This window comes from Helicoverpa zea, chromosome 15 (genome assembly GCF_022581195.2).
Source record: "Helicoverpa zea isolate HzStark_Cry1AcR chromosome 15, ilHelZeax1.1, whole genome shotgun sequence".
NCBI classification, from domain to species: Eukaryota; Metazoa; Arthropoda; class Insecta; order Lepidoptera; family Noctuidae; genus Helicoverpa; species Helicoverpa zea.
Window position 1 is genome coordinate 10038114 of NC_061466.1, and position 19729 is coordinate 10057842.

The 19729-nt window shown below is 39.7% G+C and overlaps 1 protein-coding gene across 5 annotated transcripts in view; it reads right to left on the reverse strand.

The window, feature by feature from the left end:
- Positions 1-2684: 2684 nt before the first annotated feature.
- Positions 2685-19729, reverse strand: part of LOC124637184 (peroxisomal N(1)-acetyl-spermine/spermidine oxidase-like) — a 43216-nt gene continuing 26171 nt past the window's right edge. For 2 of the 5 annotated variants that reach the window (XM_047173542.1, XM_047173544.1), the window contains exons 2-7: positions 7151-7321; positions 6548-6760; positions 6040-6247; positions 5331-5527; positions 3525-3896; positions 2685-3226 (exon numbers count right to left, since the gene is read on the reverse strand). In XM_047173542.1, coding sequence (XP_047029498.1) covers positions 2977-3226; positions 3525-3896; positions 5331-5527; positions 6040-6247; positions 6548-6760; positions 7151-7314 — 1404 coding nt within the window. In that variant the 5' untranslated portion in view covers positions 7315-7321 and the 3' untranslated portion in view covers positions 2685-2976. Of the gene's footprint in view, positions 3227-3524; positions 3897-5330; positions 5528-6039; positions 6248-6547; positions 6761-7150; positions 7322-7672; positions 7765-8475; positions 8498-8799; positions 8941-19729 lie in introns of those variants that run through there. The other 3 variants (XM_047173540.1, XM_047173543.1, XM_047173541.1) reach the window with 3 other exon arrangements.

A 19729-nucleotide genomic window follows, 5' to 3' on the forward strand; every position in this document is an offset into this window, starting at 1 on the left:
ACGACAGACCCGTGTCGACGGCGCGCGTTGTTCCACGCGCTCCTCAAAGAGATGTCAGCAACCCCAGCGGGGCCCAGCAGGGCCAAGGCCTGCCGGGGCTGCGGGTTGTTCGAAAGAGATACCGCGGCCCTGGTACATAAAAGGCCTATGACGGAACACGACGATTTTAGTCAGTAAGAGTCTGACACTCCCTCACCGCTGCTAACCCACAGCGGGAGGGGTCATTTGATGATTTTACGTCGATAAAAAAAAAAAAAAAAAGGAGTGTAAAAGACTCCTTTGAAAGAAGTCTTTGACTTCTACTCTCGTTTTTCTGTGAATGGGATCCCACCCACCCAAAACAAAAATGTGAAAGACTGCCAAGTTCGATAATATGGGAATGCTTCGCCTATAAAAGAAGTGAGATCTGAATAAGTACCAAGTTCCATACACATACCTCAGTTAAAAATAGTTACTTTTTATTGATGTTACTTGGCAAGTTTTCACACACCTTGTTATAAACCTACTAAACCCATTAATCAAGTATTTAATTTTCTATTAAAACTTGCCAAGTAACATCATTAAAAAGTAACTATTTTTAACTGAGGTATGTGTATGGAACTTGGTACTTGTTCAGATCTCACTTCTTGTATAGGCGAAGCATTCCCATATTATCGAACTTGGCAGTCTTTCACATTTTTGTTTTGTGTGGGATTTCATTTATTTTTGTAAGGTTTTTTATTTTATTTTTTTCTTATGATGAAGTTAGTTAAAGAAATGTCTCATTTATACTCATAGATATAATATTACTAAACAAGATTGCGCACGCTCAAAATATATATTTACGAAAATGAACTCTATTCTAACGCTATAAGGTACTAAATTGGTTGCATAATACACAGAGGCAAATCCGAGCCGAGAGGGATAGTTCGAACGGAGGCTGTTTGTCTCTTTCTAACACCTTGCCAGCATAAAAAAATGTTGTGATCAAAAGTTTTGTCTTCCCAAAAACAATTGAATCACTTATATTTTTATCTTATTTTAACAATTGTAAGTCAACAAATTAATAACAATCGCATTAATTTATTCGTATTTATTATTAAAACATAAACAACATAAATTTTTATTTTGCTTTTTTTTATTTTCTAGCGGTAACCCTGAACATTCTTGGCGCGTAATCAGCATTTAAAATTTTGTTTATATTTTTTTGTATTAAATCAATGTAAACTATTAAAATGGTGAAAAAGTGTTGCGTTTCTACTTGCAAAAGTGAATCCTATGGTGGTTGCAATATATCGTTCCACAGGTTAGCTAATAATAACATTTTCGTAAACCAAACAACTAGGGTGCCCATGAATTCTTGTAACGAGTCAAAATATGGGTGATGGATTTTAAAACTGTTGTACTATTGTTATAGCTTCCCAAAAAATGAAGAAAGGCGACATAAATGGCTCAGCAGTCTATATATGAAGTATAAATACAAAAAAAACAGTCTTCACTTCGAATCTTCCTGCTTTTATACTGCTAATTTCCGCTAATTATTAAAAGCCTGTATTAGTATCTTAAGGTCACAAACTGCGTAAGTTAAAACTTCAATACTAATCTGTGTTTAATAATCTTAGCAAATTCGGATTTGTCTCACATAGCTTAATCTCATAGTCACCCTATTAGAAAGGGACAGACAGCCTCCGTACTAACTGTTTCACTCGGCTCGTTTTTTGGGTTTATATGCGCAGTCCTGTTTACTAATATTATGTCTATGTTTATACTATCTTTCAGATTTTTTAATATGCACTATGTTTCTTACAAAGAAATGAACTAGATTAACTAAATGGACTAGATTTACCAACTGACTGACATGACATGTTATCATATATTATGTTCGTGGATCCAAGTTACACATTCGTTATTTTCGAAAGTGTGAATCACTTGGCCGTTTTCAGATTTTTACTTTACTTTGACTAAATACAAACCTTTGTAACGAATTTCAGATCGGTACGACCATTCGAAGATATATTATATAAATATAGATAAATTTATAATAAATTTACACCGGGTATAAATTTACACCTTCATTATTTTGAAACCGACTTACACTTGGCCATTTTCAGATTTTTCCCTTTACCTTGACATAAAGACCTACCTCCATGCCAAATTTCAAGTCAATACGACGATTGGAAGTGGTCTAGGTTTTTGATGAGTGAGTCAGTCAGTCAGTCAGTCAGTGAGTGTATAGTAAAAATAGCGATTTTCTGACGTCAATATCTCAAGACCTACAATAGGTATATTAATGAAATTTTGTATTTTAGATAAGTGAGGGGGTCTCAACAGATACTAGAAATTTGATATGCGTAAATAAAATAGATTTTGAGTTACAGGGGGGTCGAATTTGGCCCGAAATGGTTCGTGTAATATAACCCACGGCCGGTGTGTCGCTTTTTTTGCTCGAACTTGGCGGACACACTGCCGTGTGTCTAGAATTAGATCATCAAATTAAAGCTCTGTGGGTCTATATTTGCTTAATGAACACTATGTTTAGCAATTCCTTTATATTTATGTATTTTTATTTTTTATGTGGTCTGATTAATGCTAAGAATTATTAAAGAATGTATGCGTAAATTAACAAATGGTGTTTCATAATAGGTACTTAATTGTGGACAAACTTTGATTAGTTTCCATGTTCTATTAGCTCGAAATAAAAACAGTTTTTGATTTAAATTGCATTTTACTTTCAACATAAATTGTTATAAACATTTAAATAACAGCCTTTATAAATCTGTACCTAAAAAATATTTTGATAGTCAATTTTGCAGTGCATTGAATCAGTCCAAACATTAGAAACTAGAATTTAAGAAGAAATATGGCAAACATTAAACGTAAAAAGTCAATTAAAATTTTTAGCTTAGATCATATCGAAATTCCAGAGAAGAACGCCGTAGACAAAGTTACCATAAACAAACACACTGCAAAAAGTATCACAACCTTTTTAGTCACCAGTTACTTAAACCCAAACTCTTCGAAGGTTTCAATCAGGCGATCAGCTTCCCTGAACCCTGACTCCACAGCCCCATGAACACCACTATGTCTGTGATGAGACGTGGCTTCACCCGCGAAACATACTACGGGGAATTTGTTCGCGTGATACAAAGGTTCTGATAGTACAATGGCACTGCCGCCATTTTCTTCTAGGGCCACTGTACGGTAGGCGTATGCACCCCGTGCTAGCTTATTGGATGCCCATTTTGTCCTGAAATTGATAATATTTCATGTATTTGTAGTTGGGGCTTACATGTTTTGAAGAAGAAAAACGGTAATTTAATATGAGTTGGATAAAGATGAGAATACTGTGAGGGATATCTTTGTTAAATGAATTTTAATTATGAAATATTTAGGATGACAGAATTCCCCTAACATTTACAAGAATTAATTGAGGAGTAATTTTTTTTTTTCTCTTAGTGTATTTTTTTGGCAAATAGACATGAAATGGCTTTAACAATTTTAATAGTATTCGTAAAAACTCAGAGAACCATGAGATAAATTCTAACCTGATCAAATCCTTTATCGGCGAAACCTTAAATTCCGTGACCACAGTATCCAACAACTTCTTCACTCCAGCCTGAACTTCTTCCAAGCTAGCCTTCTCCATCATTTCAGCCCCTTTTCCATAGATCCAAGCCAACAGCACATTAGGCTGATAATCTATAGTCCATAGACCAAAAATCTCAGTCACCCATTGGTCCTTTCCTGTAAATTTCGCCTTGTCCTCTTCTCGCCATAGTATGGTGAATTTGGCGGGAGTCTTGGGCCACCAGGGCTTCTCGAATTCGATGTAAATTTTGTCTAAGACGCACATGTTTAGGTTCTGGATTGAGGTCACTTTTTCTTGAGGCAGTTGGGGGTAGAAGAGTTGTTCGTGTCTGCAACGAAAAAGGGTGTTTCTTAAAATAAATCCGCAAATTAGCTCCCTATATTATACAGATACACCCTTGTATACTACCTCTATCTACACCTTTATGTATTTTTCTTAAATTCTCCCTTCAAACTCAAACTCAATTTTTTTTATTTCAAATAGGCCCATGATAGCTCTTTCGAAACGTCAAAGTTAGGTGCACGGTTCTAAAGAGTTGGTCTCATGGAGAAGAACCGGCAAGAAACTCCATGGACCTTATGTACTATATTCCCTCTTATGCACTCCCCCTAGGTATAACCCTCACTACAGTCCCTTATGACCTATCTTTATGTATCCTCTCATGTAGGTAGGTACCTGATTTAAAAAATTTCTGAATGAAATGAATGTATGTTAGTAGTTTGATCCTGTTAATCTGTTTTCTTCTAAAAGGAAACACTCTCTACAGTTAGTTATTTTAGCTTTCAATGCATTTCGAAAGCACGTTTAGAACGCTCACGGCTCACTCTACTAACCCTATGAAATAGAATGGTAGTAATTTAGCTTCACAGTAGAAATGTTTATTTATAGTTTGAACGGAAGTCTGTCTACAGCCAGGAGCATTAAATGTTATGACGCTTTTCATAACCAACGTTCATTTCGTTTGACTGAGTGTTAACAGAAGTAATGCTTTACACGCAATATATCTTGAGGGATGGTATTTTTAGTCAATGCTCACGAAAATCCCCTCTTTTGGTAATAATTTCACACTTATAACGGTGAAGTCTATGCGTGTGTATGTGTGTGAATGTTTGTTACATCTTCACGCACAATTGGCACTACATATTTTGATAAAACTTGGCAATAATATATCTCATACACGGGAATAACATATTATATTAAGTTCACTCAGGAAAATGGTGACTCTTCTAGCGCAAGCTAGTGCCAAATATACAAGCTGTTGATTTGCATCCGTGCCATATTCAAGGACGTAATTATGCTAATGATTCTCGACCCAAATCAACAAAAAAATTGGTACGTATTTTTTTTTTAATTCCGTCAATGCCTTCTAGCCGTATTTAAACTTGGCACGTATGTTACTGGCCTTAAAACCATGCTACTCCCGTGCCCATGCCCTCACACAAACGCAAACACAAGGCAAACGCAATGATTACTCATACATTTCATTCATAAAATTGGATTACTTCTGAAATACTACGACATTACAATGACAAAAAAAGCAGTGCATATTCGCTATTCCCCGTCTCCTGTAATTCCAATCGATTATTTACGTATTTATGTCCTCCTCCTGAAGTATCGCACAAATGCAAATCAACACCTTGTATATTATTTTTAGTTCACTCAGGAAAGCTGACTCCTCTAGCGCAAGCTAGTGCCTAATATAGTTAGCCGAAATTACCTACTCCAAAATAATACTTTAGTTAAGTCTAAATATTCATCTCACCTTTCTTTCAAAACTCCAACAGAAAGAGTAACAATGACACTCTTAGCTGCATACAAGCTTCCGTCCTTACACTTAACTTGTACCAGCGGGTTGCTCGGGTCTATTCCCATTTGTGTGATCCCCCAGCGAATGTTCTCCACTTCCTTGTTCAGGAGAATTTGTAGAGGTATCTCCTTGGAAGGGTCGGGGTATTTATTCTGGGAAAGAAGAAAAATACCAGATGAATTAACTTACAATAAGAACGTTCCGAAATGCAGAATCCTATCTTCTTCTTGCATCCCTAATTCTAAATCGATTTATGGTCTTCCAATGGTGTCCATTTTCATTACTCATTAACGTCGTCTTTCCATCCATCCACCTTTTCTTTTACCTATCATCGTTTATCTATCCACATTCATATCTTTCATTATTCTTTGTAGTATAAAGGATCCGAAGTCTCTCATATAGAATAACTTTAATATACTCTAAATATAAGTTAACGGGGCTGCGGGTTGTTCGGGGCTGCTGGTTGTTCGGGGCTGCGGGTTGTTCGAAAGAGATACCGCGGCCCTGGTACATAAAAGGCCTATGACGGAACACGACGGTTTTTAGTCAGTAAGAGTCTGACACTCCCTCACCGCTGCTAACCCGCAGCAGGAGAGGTCATTTGATGATTTTTGACGTCGTTAAAAAAAAAAATAATATAAATATATATATAAGTTAAACTTACCATCAAAACATCAAGAATGGTCTTGTAACCCCTTCCCTTCCAGTTTAAAAATGGATCACCGTCGCTGTTCCAGAATTCCACCAATCCGCGTAAAGATTTCCCAGTCTTCGGGTCGTCCTGGCCTCCTAAATGGTTGTTCCTTTCATACCATTCAATGAAAGATCGAGAGAGCTCTGGATTTTTCTTTAAGGCGTCGTTGGTGTTAGCTCTGAAAGTAGAATACGTTAATATTAGAAACAATTCTAATGAATCTGATGGTTGCCGCAGCTGAAATGCGAGACACGAGTACGCTCAAAATGAGGGAAAATCACACCTAGAGAAAAGCATAAGTCGGGATTCGGCCTGGTCGTACCAGTTATCTCCTTGTTTATGGCTTTGTTTGCTTCATACATGTATTTAGAAGTAAAACAATCGAACAATCTCCTATTATTGATTTTCCTTGTTCCTTCCTTATGAACTTAGCAAGCCAAAGTTAGCATTAACCTCATCTAAGCTTCCCCATACTTACGCATTCCTGACACACGCCGATATGGATCCCTTGCTGTACTTGTTAGCAGACCCCACCTCATCATCCAACGCCTTCAGGATTCCTGTAGCTTCGTCTTCAGGAACTAAGGCACCGTTGGAACGTAAGTAAAAGTTGGTGTCAGGATCAGAACGACCAATAAGACCTAAGGGATTCGCTATCTCGAAGACCTTGTTGTCTTTTTCTCCGTGGCACCTGAAAGTAGAAAGAAAGAAGTTTAATGTGTGAGGGTGTGGACTGGAATATGTTCTCAGGCATCCATTGCTGACAATCATTAAGTAGGTACGGGAGTAATAAAACAAGTACCTACATCGGTAAGCACGTGAGTAAAAACAAGTCCACAGTGACTATTCAAATCCGTATTTCTGTAATTTGGCTACCCTTATCTTCTTCATTTCTTTTCATCTTTAAAAATGTCGAGAACCTGATTCCAGAAAAGTTTTCTATTGCAGCATTTGGGGCTATATTGTATCTCTTCTAGTGAAGATATAGTTAATGGTTAGAAGGTGCTAGGCAATAGTAGAATGGCTAGACAGAAGAATTGTTGTCTTACTAAATATATTTATGTAGTTGGTTTTTACTTACCAAGCAGCACCAATATCAATGGGTTTCCCCCCAAACTCAACAGTACAGATTCTTCCACCGATCCTGTCAGCCGCTTCAAGCCCCAAGACCTGCAGACCAGCGTCATGCAGCTTCCTCATCGCAGAGATACCGGCAGCGCCGCAGCCTACCACTATCACGTCCATTATTCGCCTGGGAACAAGATATTATAACATTAAGACTATTTTTACTTGAATGTTAGAGAATTTCATGAAAGAAGAAACAGTTACACTTCTTAATGTGTGTAGGGATAAAGTCTACACTTATATTGTCAAGCTGAAAAGTTTCTTTGCTTTCTGGAACGCACTCATTTCGGGAATTACCTATGCGACCGATTCGAAAAATTATTAATTTGAGTGTAGGAGCGTTAACTTTCCCATAAATTCACGGGATGCGGATGGAACCAATAGCTTAATATTTTTTTTATATTACCTACCGTTAACCGCCAAAATTGAGAAAAGGTTATGCGTAGATACTTTTCTCAATTTTGGCTGCTTTACTTACTTCTCAAAAGCAGTGTTTGCAACTGTTAGATCTACACGAATGACAGACAGCGAGTGAGATACGAGTAAACAAAGAAGCCGGAAATTAGTGCACAAGTACCTAATATCTAAGTAATAACTACACAAACATTCATAGCACTACGACTTGAGTAAAGTATGTGCTTGTCTTTTGTTTTGAATGAATGATAATATAATTGGGTAGCTACTTAACACAAGACTGAATTTGACACACAAGTTTCTTGTCAATGGTTAACTGTTTAACATAAATGTCTATTGTTAATGTTTAATTATGACGCCGTAGACGACGTTACATAGGTTAGAATAAGGTTACAATCGAATTTACAATTATTTAATGATCGTTTTACCGTAAAATCGAAACACAGCTTGGATCAGATTTATAATTTTATAAATTGTTTAAAATTTTAATAAGTATGTAAGTAGGTAAGTTGTTAACTATGTACCGGCCGACCAGCTGATAAATGCAGAGATATAACTAGCTATTTTATTTTAAGGTAAATATGTAACGATAATTTTAATTGGGTAACTGCATTATCTATTGTAAACAAATATAAAAATAAACTCTAGCTACCTATTACCTAAATAAAATTGATCTTTTAGGCGAAACAATATGAACATTAAGTAATTCTAGTTGAGACGCTTTGCATTCCGATTTATTATGACCACATACCACATCCGAATATCGTATTCAAATTGACTTAGAGCTTACTGAATAACAACACTATGCAACACAAGCAGTATTTTCTGAAGAAAACCTAGCTTTACCACAAATACGTAAGTACTTACACCAACTATGAGCTAAGAACAATTTAAACCCCTACAATGCTATCCTAACCTCAAAACTTAAATGTTCGGTCGATCCTTAATGTTACAAGCTATCAAGGATAATTTTAAATTAAACGAAAGCCAAAATCTACAATGTAGGTATTAGAATTTTGATTTGCTTTCCAATGTACTGACCAAAATAAACCTCGGTGCTTAATGTCTGCGTACTAAATTACTATTATTCACTTAATTATCGCTTTAAACTATTACCAATGCAATTTAAACTTCGAAAAATTCACAGAAACTGCAAATTTCCTTTGAACATAAACACAAAAAAATACTCACGCCACTTTTGCGAATTAAAAGATTCCGTTATCCCAATATATATGTTTGTCGCTACACAGCGAAATATAAACTAAAGATTCATCTGCCATTCAATATCTCATGTTTATTACTTATTACGCAATATTTGTAATCGTCCGATCACGGAGTTGTGAATGTTATCAATATTCACTGTTGTTTTGGTCACTCTTTACTGAATTCTTATTTAGTAGGTAGGTACCTACTGAACTCTTATGTATTGTTGTTATAATAATTTGTATTGTATGGGGTACCTATCTTATCTCAACTTGAAATAGACCTTGAAATCTTGTTCTTTCGTTTTATTTAATAGAAACATTTTATGATATTGAGAGACATAGCTGTAACTGGATGTGAGATAGTTAGGCATGTGAAGTACCTACTTATGCGAATAATTAGGCACTTTGGATCATATATGCACCACATATTCTATAGAATGTCGTTTAACTGCCTCGTTGGTCTAGTTGTCGCTTATTGCGGCTGCCGTGCACGAAGTCTCGGGTTCCATTCCCATGAAACTGTCACAAAGCAGCCCACAGTTTGGGAGTTGGTGATTGATAGGTATACCCGTGCATCGGAGAGCACGTTAATGTCGGTCCTGATCTCTCTCCAGTCGTGTCGGATTTTTACATTAAACATTGCTTTAAAAAGTGTCTTTTTGTGGTTTGGTGCCTTATTGGTTCACTAGCTTCCGCCCGCGGCTTCGCTCGCGTAGAATTCGGTTAGGTAGGTATATCGCGTTTCCAAGAGAATTCATCAAAAGTCCGGGATAAAAACTATCCTATGTTCTTTCTCAAGGTCAACTCTATCTCTGTACCAAATTTTATTAAAATCAGTTCAGTGGTTTAGACGTGAAAGTGTAACAGACAGACAGACAGACAGAGTTACTTTCGCATTTATAATATTAGTAGGGATTAGTTAGATATATCGTAATTGTTTGATTTCAATCAAAATTTGACAGTGTTAACAGCTCTATTAGTTCGTTATAGTAAACATAGTTAGTACATAATCGTGGTACATTAAAAGCTTGTTACATAGCTTGATAGAGCCACTGCTAACAGGATCAGCGGCATTCTTAGACCCATCCCTGTGACACGCGACTGTGGTGTAGGGTTACCTTGCTTTCTGTACTCTTGCAGATTGTATTCGTTCATCATCCTCTGAGCCTTTTTTCTCAACTTTGTTGGGGTCGGCTTCCGGTCTAACCGGATTCAGCTGAGTATCAGTGCTTTTCAAGAAGCGACTGCCTATCTGACCTCCTCAACCCAGTTACCCGGGCAACCCGATACCTCTTGGTTAGACTGGTGTCAGACTTACTGGCTTCTGACTACCCGTAACGACTGTCAAGGATGTTCAATGACAGCCGGGACCTACAGTTTAACGTGCCATCCGAAACACAGTCATTGGTGTCTAAGAATTGATTGTATTCGTTATGGATAGACTATTGACAAAGAAAAAAAAAGAATAATGCTCTACTGTAATCTGTAAGCAAAGCAAAACAAGGATCAAAGGAATTCCTTCTATAGATTTATGCGGATTGAGTAGGAAGTAACTAAGCTAACCATATGTCCATTTAAGAGTAGGTATTTTGCACTTGCACTGGATTGTTTGTGTAGAATCGTTTATAATAATGGGACGATATTTGATAATGTGCTTGGCGATCAAGGGCAAGTAAGTAAGTAGGTAAGAATAGTTTTGGACAGAGATAAATAAATAATGAGAGGAAGACGAGGAGGTATTTTATACCTGTACCAGAAACGTAAATCATATCTCTTATCATCATCTATTAAAGTAGATATGTTTTTTTACGTTAATAAAGTTTCCTTCTATTCCATGGAATACTAAAGTAGTTGCAGGACCTGCATCTATAGACTTAAATATTTTTTTAAACCAGGAAAGATCACAAGATTACAAAAGTATGGAGTCCCTACATAAGATGCAAGTTTTTGCTTGACGCGCGGACAACGTCCTCTCTAGGTACATTATGTAAGATATTACAGCACAGCACATAACACCAGTAGCTTATCGGGATTAATTATCAATATTCTTGAGAATTACGCATTTTGTCCCGTAATTTCCCAGTAAAATATTATGCAAACAGTAGCCCTTATGGTGAAGATGAGCTTTAAATTAACCGCAAGGACCGGTGGCCTGTTGCTAGGTTTGCCTATATTTAAAATCAATCAATGACTATAAATTCAGTTCTATTTAAATCATTTTTTACTTTCATAAGCGCTTTTAAAAGCTTAAGTGAAATAATGATTTGAATTTGAACACTTTTCAGATTTTTCAGGACTATACTGAGACTATGAGATTGTGTTTAATAGATACCTACACAAGCAGCTGAAAATATAATTAAAATAGTATTTCTTTACAGATCGACTCCATCCAAAGGTTGTCTGGAAGAGATCACATTTAGTGATAAGACCGCCTATTGTACTCGTTTACTACTTGTTTGTTATGTCCTTCTGTTTGTTTGTTATTAGTGTACAATAAAGAATATTCTATCTATCTATCTAAAATAGAAAACGTGAACTGAAAAATAGAAGCAGTTTTAACGTTGAAAAACAGACGCAGTTAATGAAATACTTACTTTGTATTTTCGTAAAAGAATTTGATTGATATCTGAATAAGTTACTAATGTTACAGAGGATAAACAAATGAAACTTGATACTCTATTGTCTATAGATTTATGAATGAAATTCTAAACGTTATTCTAAGAATTGCAAAAAAGGCGTAGGTATGTACAAAAATGCAGACATTGAAATACGAATAGGCGGTTTTCGTTAATCTAGCCTTAACATTATGGATATCGATCTATTTCATTGTAAAAAAAGTTTTTAATAATAATACCTAACTGGTGCTGTATTTTTAGCCACATTTAATTTTAATGTTTTGGATTGAATGAAACAATAGGGTATTCAAAGAGTCAGTGGCTGTGGAGAGTCGTACCTACATCTAGTTACTGGTGTTTCTCTCATGCTTTGAGTGTCCTATCTAGCAAAAATGTACCTGTTAGTCAGGATAGAGACAATAAGATTTTTTATAGAAAAGCTACGATGTTGGGTGTGCCTTATATGCCACTAAGGCAGTTTGATAAACGATCAAATCCAGAATATTTAGTCCCTTCCAAGTACACTACATTCGGATTCACCAATAGACGAACGCCTTTTTGATAAGGCACAGTAACCAAACAGTAGGTAAAAGTTCTCATTTTGGTCCCTATTGTAATACATCTCAACATTTCAGACCAAAGTCCTTACTCAAGGATGAAACGAGCATGTTAGTAATAATATACGGTTGCGGTAAGATGCGAGGGCAGGTAAACATAATATTTTAATATCCCGTTACTTTATTGTTGGTTGCTGGTTGCGGTTTGGTTGCGCATCTTTCCCACAGTGCAATATTGTGGAATTTTATTGCTATTTTAAAAGGAGCAATCTTGGAGGAGTTATGTGCTGTCAGCTAGAGGATTACATAGTTCTGTTTATATGAAGAGAGAAAGTTTGAGGGCAAGTCAAAGAAAGTACTATGGGAGTCGATTGATTTCATGAACGGAAAACTTTCAGTCAATTGCTGATCATTTTTAAATTGGAGGCTGTTAAACGGATTATTTATATTTATGCGTCAATACTTAGAAGTTTCTCTCTATGACCAGCATGAAGATTTGCGGCACATAGATATGGATAAAACTATAGCCCTAGCGGAGCCCTACACACTACGGGCGTCACTAAACTAGGCTATTTAACGAATGGAAACCACTGGATACTGTTTGAGTTTAAGTTTATTGCAAAGAAAACACGGTAATACAAACGAAACAGTACAGTTGGACAACAACCACGAATGTTACAAAACTAACTAATGAACTAAACCCTGAGTTGAAACAATGGGGCGAGCGTATTCAACTACATGACGAGACTCAAGCGAGGCGCATCCGACGCGCACTCGCGGCACACGCTTCTTGCTCACTGTCGGCGTGAGCGGCTGCGCGATGTCGCGTCCCCTTCCACGCGCCCTCTTGCGGCGCGTGTAACTAACAGGGCGGCAAACTACTTGCGCGACATACAGCCACACGCTATACACTCCCCCTCGAGCTCATGAGAACGTCCCCGCTCATGAACTCGCACAAAGGAAACACTACATACAGGACAAACATGTTTTCGAGGGCGTCCTCTCTGCCGCTTCTGCACTACGGGACGAGGAGGCGTAATATCCCGAGAATGAAAACGAGTTAGTTCTGATATGTGAAACTTGCCTAAAACTTCCTCAGATGAATCTAAATTACCTATAAGATACGCTGTAGGGCTAACTCTCTTCACAACAACGTAAGGACCATCTCTCTTAGGAACGAACTTAGAAGTAATGTTCTTGGCTGCGTTGCTCAGAACATGCGACTTTAATAGTACCTGATCACCCACCTCGAAGACTTCACCTGGTCTTGTGGATTTATCGGCACATTCCTTACGTCGATCCTGTTGTGCTTCGACCCTCTCTCTGACAGCAATAAACGAATTCACAAACCTTTTCAAATAAGGTGTAATCTGAGGAACAAAATTATCCTTACTGAGCACGGACCTAATATCGTGGTGCATTTCGACTGGCGAACGAAGTTCCCTAGCGAACATAAGGTATGCGGGGGTTACTCCAGTAGTACCACAAACTGCAGAATTCATGGCGAACCTTATCGCGGGAAGATGCTGAGGCCACGATGAATGCTCAGACTCAACTAAACAAGACAAATGAAACTTCAAGTCTCTATTCTTACGTTCAGCTGGATTAGCTGACGGATGGTATAATGGTAACAACTCTTGACCAATACCTAAAACAAACATACATTGCTGCATTACAGCAGAAACAAACTGAACGCCATTGTCCGAAACAATGCGTCTTGGCAGTCCATAACGGAGGAAATACTCTTCAATCAACGTACGAGCACACGCCTCGGAAGTAGCGTCCTTCAGAGCGTAAAGCTCGGTCCAACGACAGTCGCAGTGTCTTCGACCAACAAAATCCACCTTTCCCCATTTTCTTCCGGAGGAAGTGGACCAAACAAGTCTACGGCTAACACCTCTCCTCTCTGGTGGAGAACAGGAGTCTGTAACAAGCCGGACGGTTTCGTGTTTGAAGACTTATAACGTTGACAGGCAGCACAACTCTTGACATACTCTGTTATAGCTCTATGCATGCCTGGGAAATAAAAACTCTTAGCGACCTTGGCATAAGTTCTATCAACTCCGTGATGACCAGCGATGTCAGAATCATGACACTCTTTTAAAATTTCAGGACGCAGAGAAACCGGGACAACCAGTTGCGGCTCTTCACTATCTACATCCGGATTATACCTATACAATACGCCTTGCTGCATAAAATAACCTCTTTCTGACCAACGCTTCATACCTACAGAATCAGCATCAGAAGTGTCCTCTAAATCACTAATTATCTTCTTAAGTTCCAGATCCTCGAGTTGCGCGCAACGGAGATCAGCCGGACTACGAGCAGGTAAGTCAACGACGATGGAACAGACACCACACTGATCTTTATTTTCTTCTTTACAGGTTGGTCGACTAAGTGTATCAGCAATAACATTGGCTTTACCAGGCGTATACTGAAACTGAATATTAAAGCTCTGAAGCTTGAGAGCCCAGCGAACGAGCCTACCTGAAGGCGACTTTAGGGTAAGGAGCCACTTTAACGGCTGATGGTCGCTACCTATAATGACCTCATGACCTTCAATATAACCCCTAAAACGTTCGACGGCCCACACCACAGCAAGAGCCTCACGCTCGGTGGTGCTGTAATTCCTTTCAGCTGCATTGAGCAGACGGCTAGCATATTCAATAGGGCGCTCTTCTTTACCTTCGCCCTGTAACAACACAGCCCCTAAGGCATAATTGCTAGCATCAGTCCTTAACACAAACGGCTTGCTATAATCCGCTTGAATAAGAATCGGTGCCGAGGAGAGACGAACCTTGATCTCCTCAAAGGCACGAGCCTGGTCTGAACCCCATGACCACGGCTGATTCTTCTTCAGCAAGCGTGTTAACGGCTCAGCAACAGCAGAGAAACTAGGCACAAACTTTCTAAACCATGAACAAGTCTGAAGAAAAGTTCTTAAGTGCCGAAGCGAAGACGGTGCTGCCATATCCAAAACAGCACTAACCTTATCATCATCAGGAGACACACCATCCTGAGTGATAACGTGACCAAGGTACTTTACCTTTTCACGTGCAAAAACACATTTCTCCCTATTGGCACGCAGTTTAAACATACGCAGTCTATCAAAAACGGCGCGCAAATCTGATATATGCTTCTCAAAGCCCTCAGAAATCAGAAGGAGATCATCTTGATATGCTAGAAGGGTAACGTCCTTAAGACTGGCACCGGAACGAAGTCTATCAATTAGACGCTGGAAGGTAGACGGAGCGTTCTTGAGCCCGAACGGCATGCGATTAAATCGATACGAACCGAATGGCGTTAAAAATGCTGTCTTATCCCTATCCTGTTCACGTACACTCACTTGCCAAAATCCACTTCGCATATCAAGCGTACTCATAAAACAATTCTTTTTCGTTGACTGTACAAGCTCGTCTATCAAAGGCATCGGATAGACATCGGACTTTGTTACCGCATTGAGCTTCCTATAGTCGACACAGAAACGAACCTTACCATTTGCCTTCGGAACAAGTAGCGCTGGGGAACCCCACGCGGACTCACACTCCTCGACTATGCCATCTGCCAACATCTTATCGAGCTCCACTCGCATAATGTCCTTTTTGGCAGGAGTCAACCTATAAGGTGGAACGGCGATAGGAGCGTGATCGCCAGTATCAATAATATGCTCGGCGAAGGGAGTCGCGTCTCCCCCTGGCTGAAAGATATCCTCGTGTTCGACAAGGAGACGGGCAAGTACCTCACGTTGTTCTCCACTAAGCGAGGTCGCCTCATCATCCCGCAGCACATCCAGAGCTGAACATGCAGGCACAGGTGACACACCTTCAAATTGCAATGAGAATTTACACTTATCATTCTCGGCAAAGTGCCACCTACTTTCACCAAAATTGAAGACAAGATTAAATGAGGTAAGAAAATCTATACCTAACAAGCTTTCATTATTATTAGCTTCCGGAAATATCAAAAACTTAACGTCTCTAGTTTTATGTCGGAGTGTCACCTTTACCACTGTGCTAAGTACATTCATCTCCCTACTAACACCGTCCGCCAACCTAACAATTTGTGTCGACGGCATTAACGGGTGTCCTAACCTGAGTAGGAGAGCGTAGAGCGTGTGACCGGCAATACAACTTTTAGCTGCAGAATCTACGAGCGCGGTGCCACAAAACCCTAGAATGCTTATATTCAACACAGGGCGACGAAAAGGTACATTATCGCAAACATTACCGATATTCTCACGACTATTACAATTATTTTCGTAATCATTAAAACTAGATACACACATATTACCGTTACGAACATTGTCAAAAAGTATACGACTATCACAATGTATACGACAATTACATTTACTATTGCTACCGCAATCAGTACAACACGATACGACACGCGTATAAGTGTTACGAACATTATCAAAATTCTTACGAACATTACAATTATTGTTACGAACATTACAATTATTTTTACGAACATTACAATTATTTTTGTAATTATTACAACAAGATAAACAAATACAAGAGCACATATTAGCGTTTGTGTTACGAACACATTGATCGTCAAGAAAACAATTACATGAAACACCCGCGGCACGCGCAGGGTTACCTTGTACAGGCATGAGCACTGACGGGTCGGGCGGCGCGAGCGGTTGCGTAGCAACGACGCGAGCGCGGGCGCGGGCCGCGCGGGCGAGGCGCGCCCGGCGCCGCTGCCGGCCGCTGCGCCGCGGCGAGCGCGGGGCCACCCCGCGGGGCTCGCTCGACGGCCTCAACGTACCTACAACTCCGCCATGCGATGCGTTTTCGACGGAATAAAATGCTTGTTGGCTCGAACAGTTTTTACACTTCGACTTAATAACGTTCGGAGCACCACAACCGTAACACTTTATTTCACTTTTCAACTTTATAACGCTATTGCTCGTATTATTATCACGATCACTATTATCACGCTTTAACTTATAACACGCATTTTTCGAATGACCTGAGCGCTTACAATAGACACAAAACTGCTTATTATTACTCTTCGAAACGACGGCGACACTCTCGGCGGACTCAGCGGCGCCGGCGCTGTTGAGCGGCGGCGGCGGCTGCGGCGACGACGATGGTGATGTCGCGGGCATGCTCGTCTGGGTCTGCGGCTTTCCTTGAGTAGTGTTACTACGTGTTTTGGAGCTTTCCTTAAGCGAGTCTTCTATAGTACGGCACTTTTTAAGTAATTCGTCGAAACTGTTTAGACTTTCTCTAGTAACACGTTTCCGAATGCGTGGGTTGAGGAGGCCGAAAGCCATATCTAGCTGCACTTTTTCTGACAAATCCTCTTTAGGTATTTTAGCCAGCAGAGCTCGTACCTTGGCGATGAACAAATCCGTATGTTCTTCCTCCTGAACCAGCGTGAATAACTTCCGATAAAGACGATGGGGCGGGTCATGCTCGGCGAATGCACCTTTTATTCGCGAGAGCGCCTCCGACCACGTGTCGGTTGATCTCTTCACCCCTTGCCACCAAACCGCTGCAGGTCCTTCCAACAACATTGAAAACCCGCGGAGAGCGTTCTCGTCGGTCATATTTACGCATTCCTTATACGTAGTGATGGCGTCTAGGAAGTTTTCTAGCGACTCCTCCGGGCGTCCGCCATAGCGCGTCCTGCACTTGGCGAAATTTCCACTCACGCCAAACATACTGTGCGAATCCGAAACATTCTGCGGCGTGGACGAGCGGACCTCACGGAGTAAATGCACCAGAGTCTCGTGGGTCATTGTTACATTGGTGGGGGCGGCGCCGGCACTCGCGGCGTCGACGTTGTCCGAAGTTTCCAGAACTTGCGAGCGTGTTCTCGGCATTTTCACGGCGAATAACACGCGAAGTTTTCACAGAGTTCGTTATCTTCACACGTTGGGCAGCCACTTATAACACGTTGGGCAGCCACTTATCACACGTTGGGCCGCCACTTATAGCCCTAGCGGAGCCCTACACACTACGGGCGTCACTAAACTAGGCTATTTAACGAATGGAAACCACTGGATACTGTTTGAGTTTAAGTTTATTGCAAAGAAAACACGGTAATACAAACGAAACAGTACAGTTGGACAACAACCACGAATGTTACAAAACTAACTAATGAACTAAACCCTGAGTTGAAACAATGGGGCGAGCGTATTCAACTACATGACGAGACTCAAGCGAGGCGCATCCGACGCGCACTCGCGGCACACGCTTCTTGCTCACTGTCGGCGTGAGCGGCTGCGCGATGTCGCGTCCCCTTCCACGCGCCCTCTTGCGGCGCGTGTAACTAACAGGGCGGCAAACTACTTGCGCGACATACAGCCACACGCTATAAAACTCTACCGTGCTTTGCACACAGGGCAATTTTAGTTGAGGCAAATGTCAACTTGTTATTACGCACTTCCATTTGATAACACATGTGCAAAGACAAGAAGACTTTTAAAAACGACATCAAAAGAGCAATGAATAATAATTAACGTTTTTAATCAATTTACTGCCCGCACCATTTGGCTAACGTCTTTTTCCTGGCACAAGCTTCAAGGCACACGTTGCAGGCGCTAGATAGTTTTTGTGTTAACTCGATATGTGGACACCTGCATGACAGGTGCGCACGCGACGGTGGGCTCGGAAGGAACCAGCTTCCATGCCAGGTTGCTGTGAATTTTTTTTTTTTTATGTAGGTGTGATTGTGTTTTGTTTTTCTTGCCAGGTTTGTCAATTTTCGATTGTTTCAGAAGTTGACTAATCATATGTAGGTATGACATGACAAGATTGTAACGGCAGGATTTTACCGAAAACGTGAACGTGAAATCGAATAACAGTTTCCGATAGAATATTGAACAAGAGCATTTCAGTACAATTGCAATTTTAAAATATTTTCTTCTTTAACTTGCTTGTGGTAAAACGCCTCATTTTAAGCGAGTTATTACCTATTTGTTTTCTTGTTACCTCATCATTACTAGCCATTATACTTAAATCTATATAAATAAATGTCCTTCAAACACGACCTCCCATCCTACCAATTTCACACCTATTAACGAAACTATATGGCCTGCAATAAATTAATTGCTACATCTGAATCTTTCAAATGTCATACAATTCGTAAAGTCGAGTAAAGGTCGTGTAAATGTCAGTGCGTTTAAATATTATTAGTGCTCATTTAATTGTATGACTGTTGTTTTAATTTGTAGTACTTAATTGTCCTTTGAAGTGGTGCTAATTATCGTGTAGTCCATGGTTTCTATTTCTATCTAGTCGGCATCGTTACATGGGCCTAAATAGGTATGTCAGCTTTGGTTTTCAGTCTTTGTCTCGTCTCTGGTTGCAGCTGATTACCAGTGTTTTACCTGGTTACCCTGGCAACCCCTTTAAATTGATTAACAGCCTCTGGCTTCTGACTGCACGTAACAATTGCCAAAGACAGCCGTGGCCTACCAATTTGTGGGGCATTCCGAAACAGGCGAAAAACTGCTCATGACAAGGTTTCTTTAAAAACTGCAAACCTGACTTGTGTACTTATTGTCCTTTTTACGAATTCAATATACATTTCTATGTGAATAGGACGAATAATTCAAAATAATTTTAGTGTGTAGATACCTCTATAGAAGAGTCAATAAAAAGAACATTTCATTGCCTATTATTTGCAAAGCTTTATAAGTAAATCCTTTGCATCACGCACGCCTACCATTATATGCATTTGCTAAAAGCTCTACTCTGTCTGAGGTTCGATGACATGGTGTTCGCGTTGT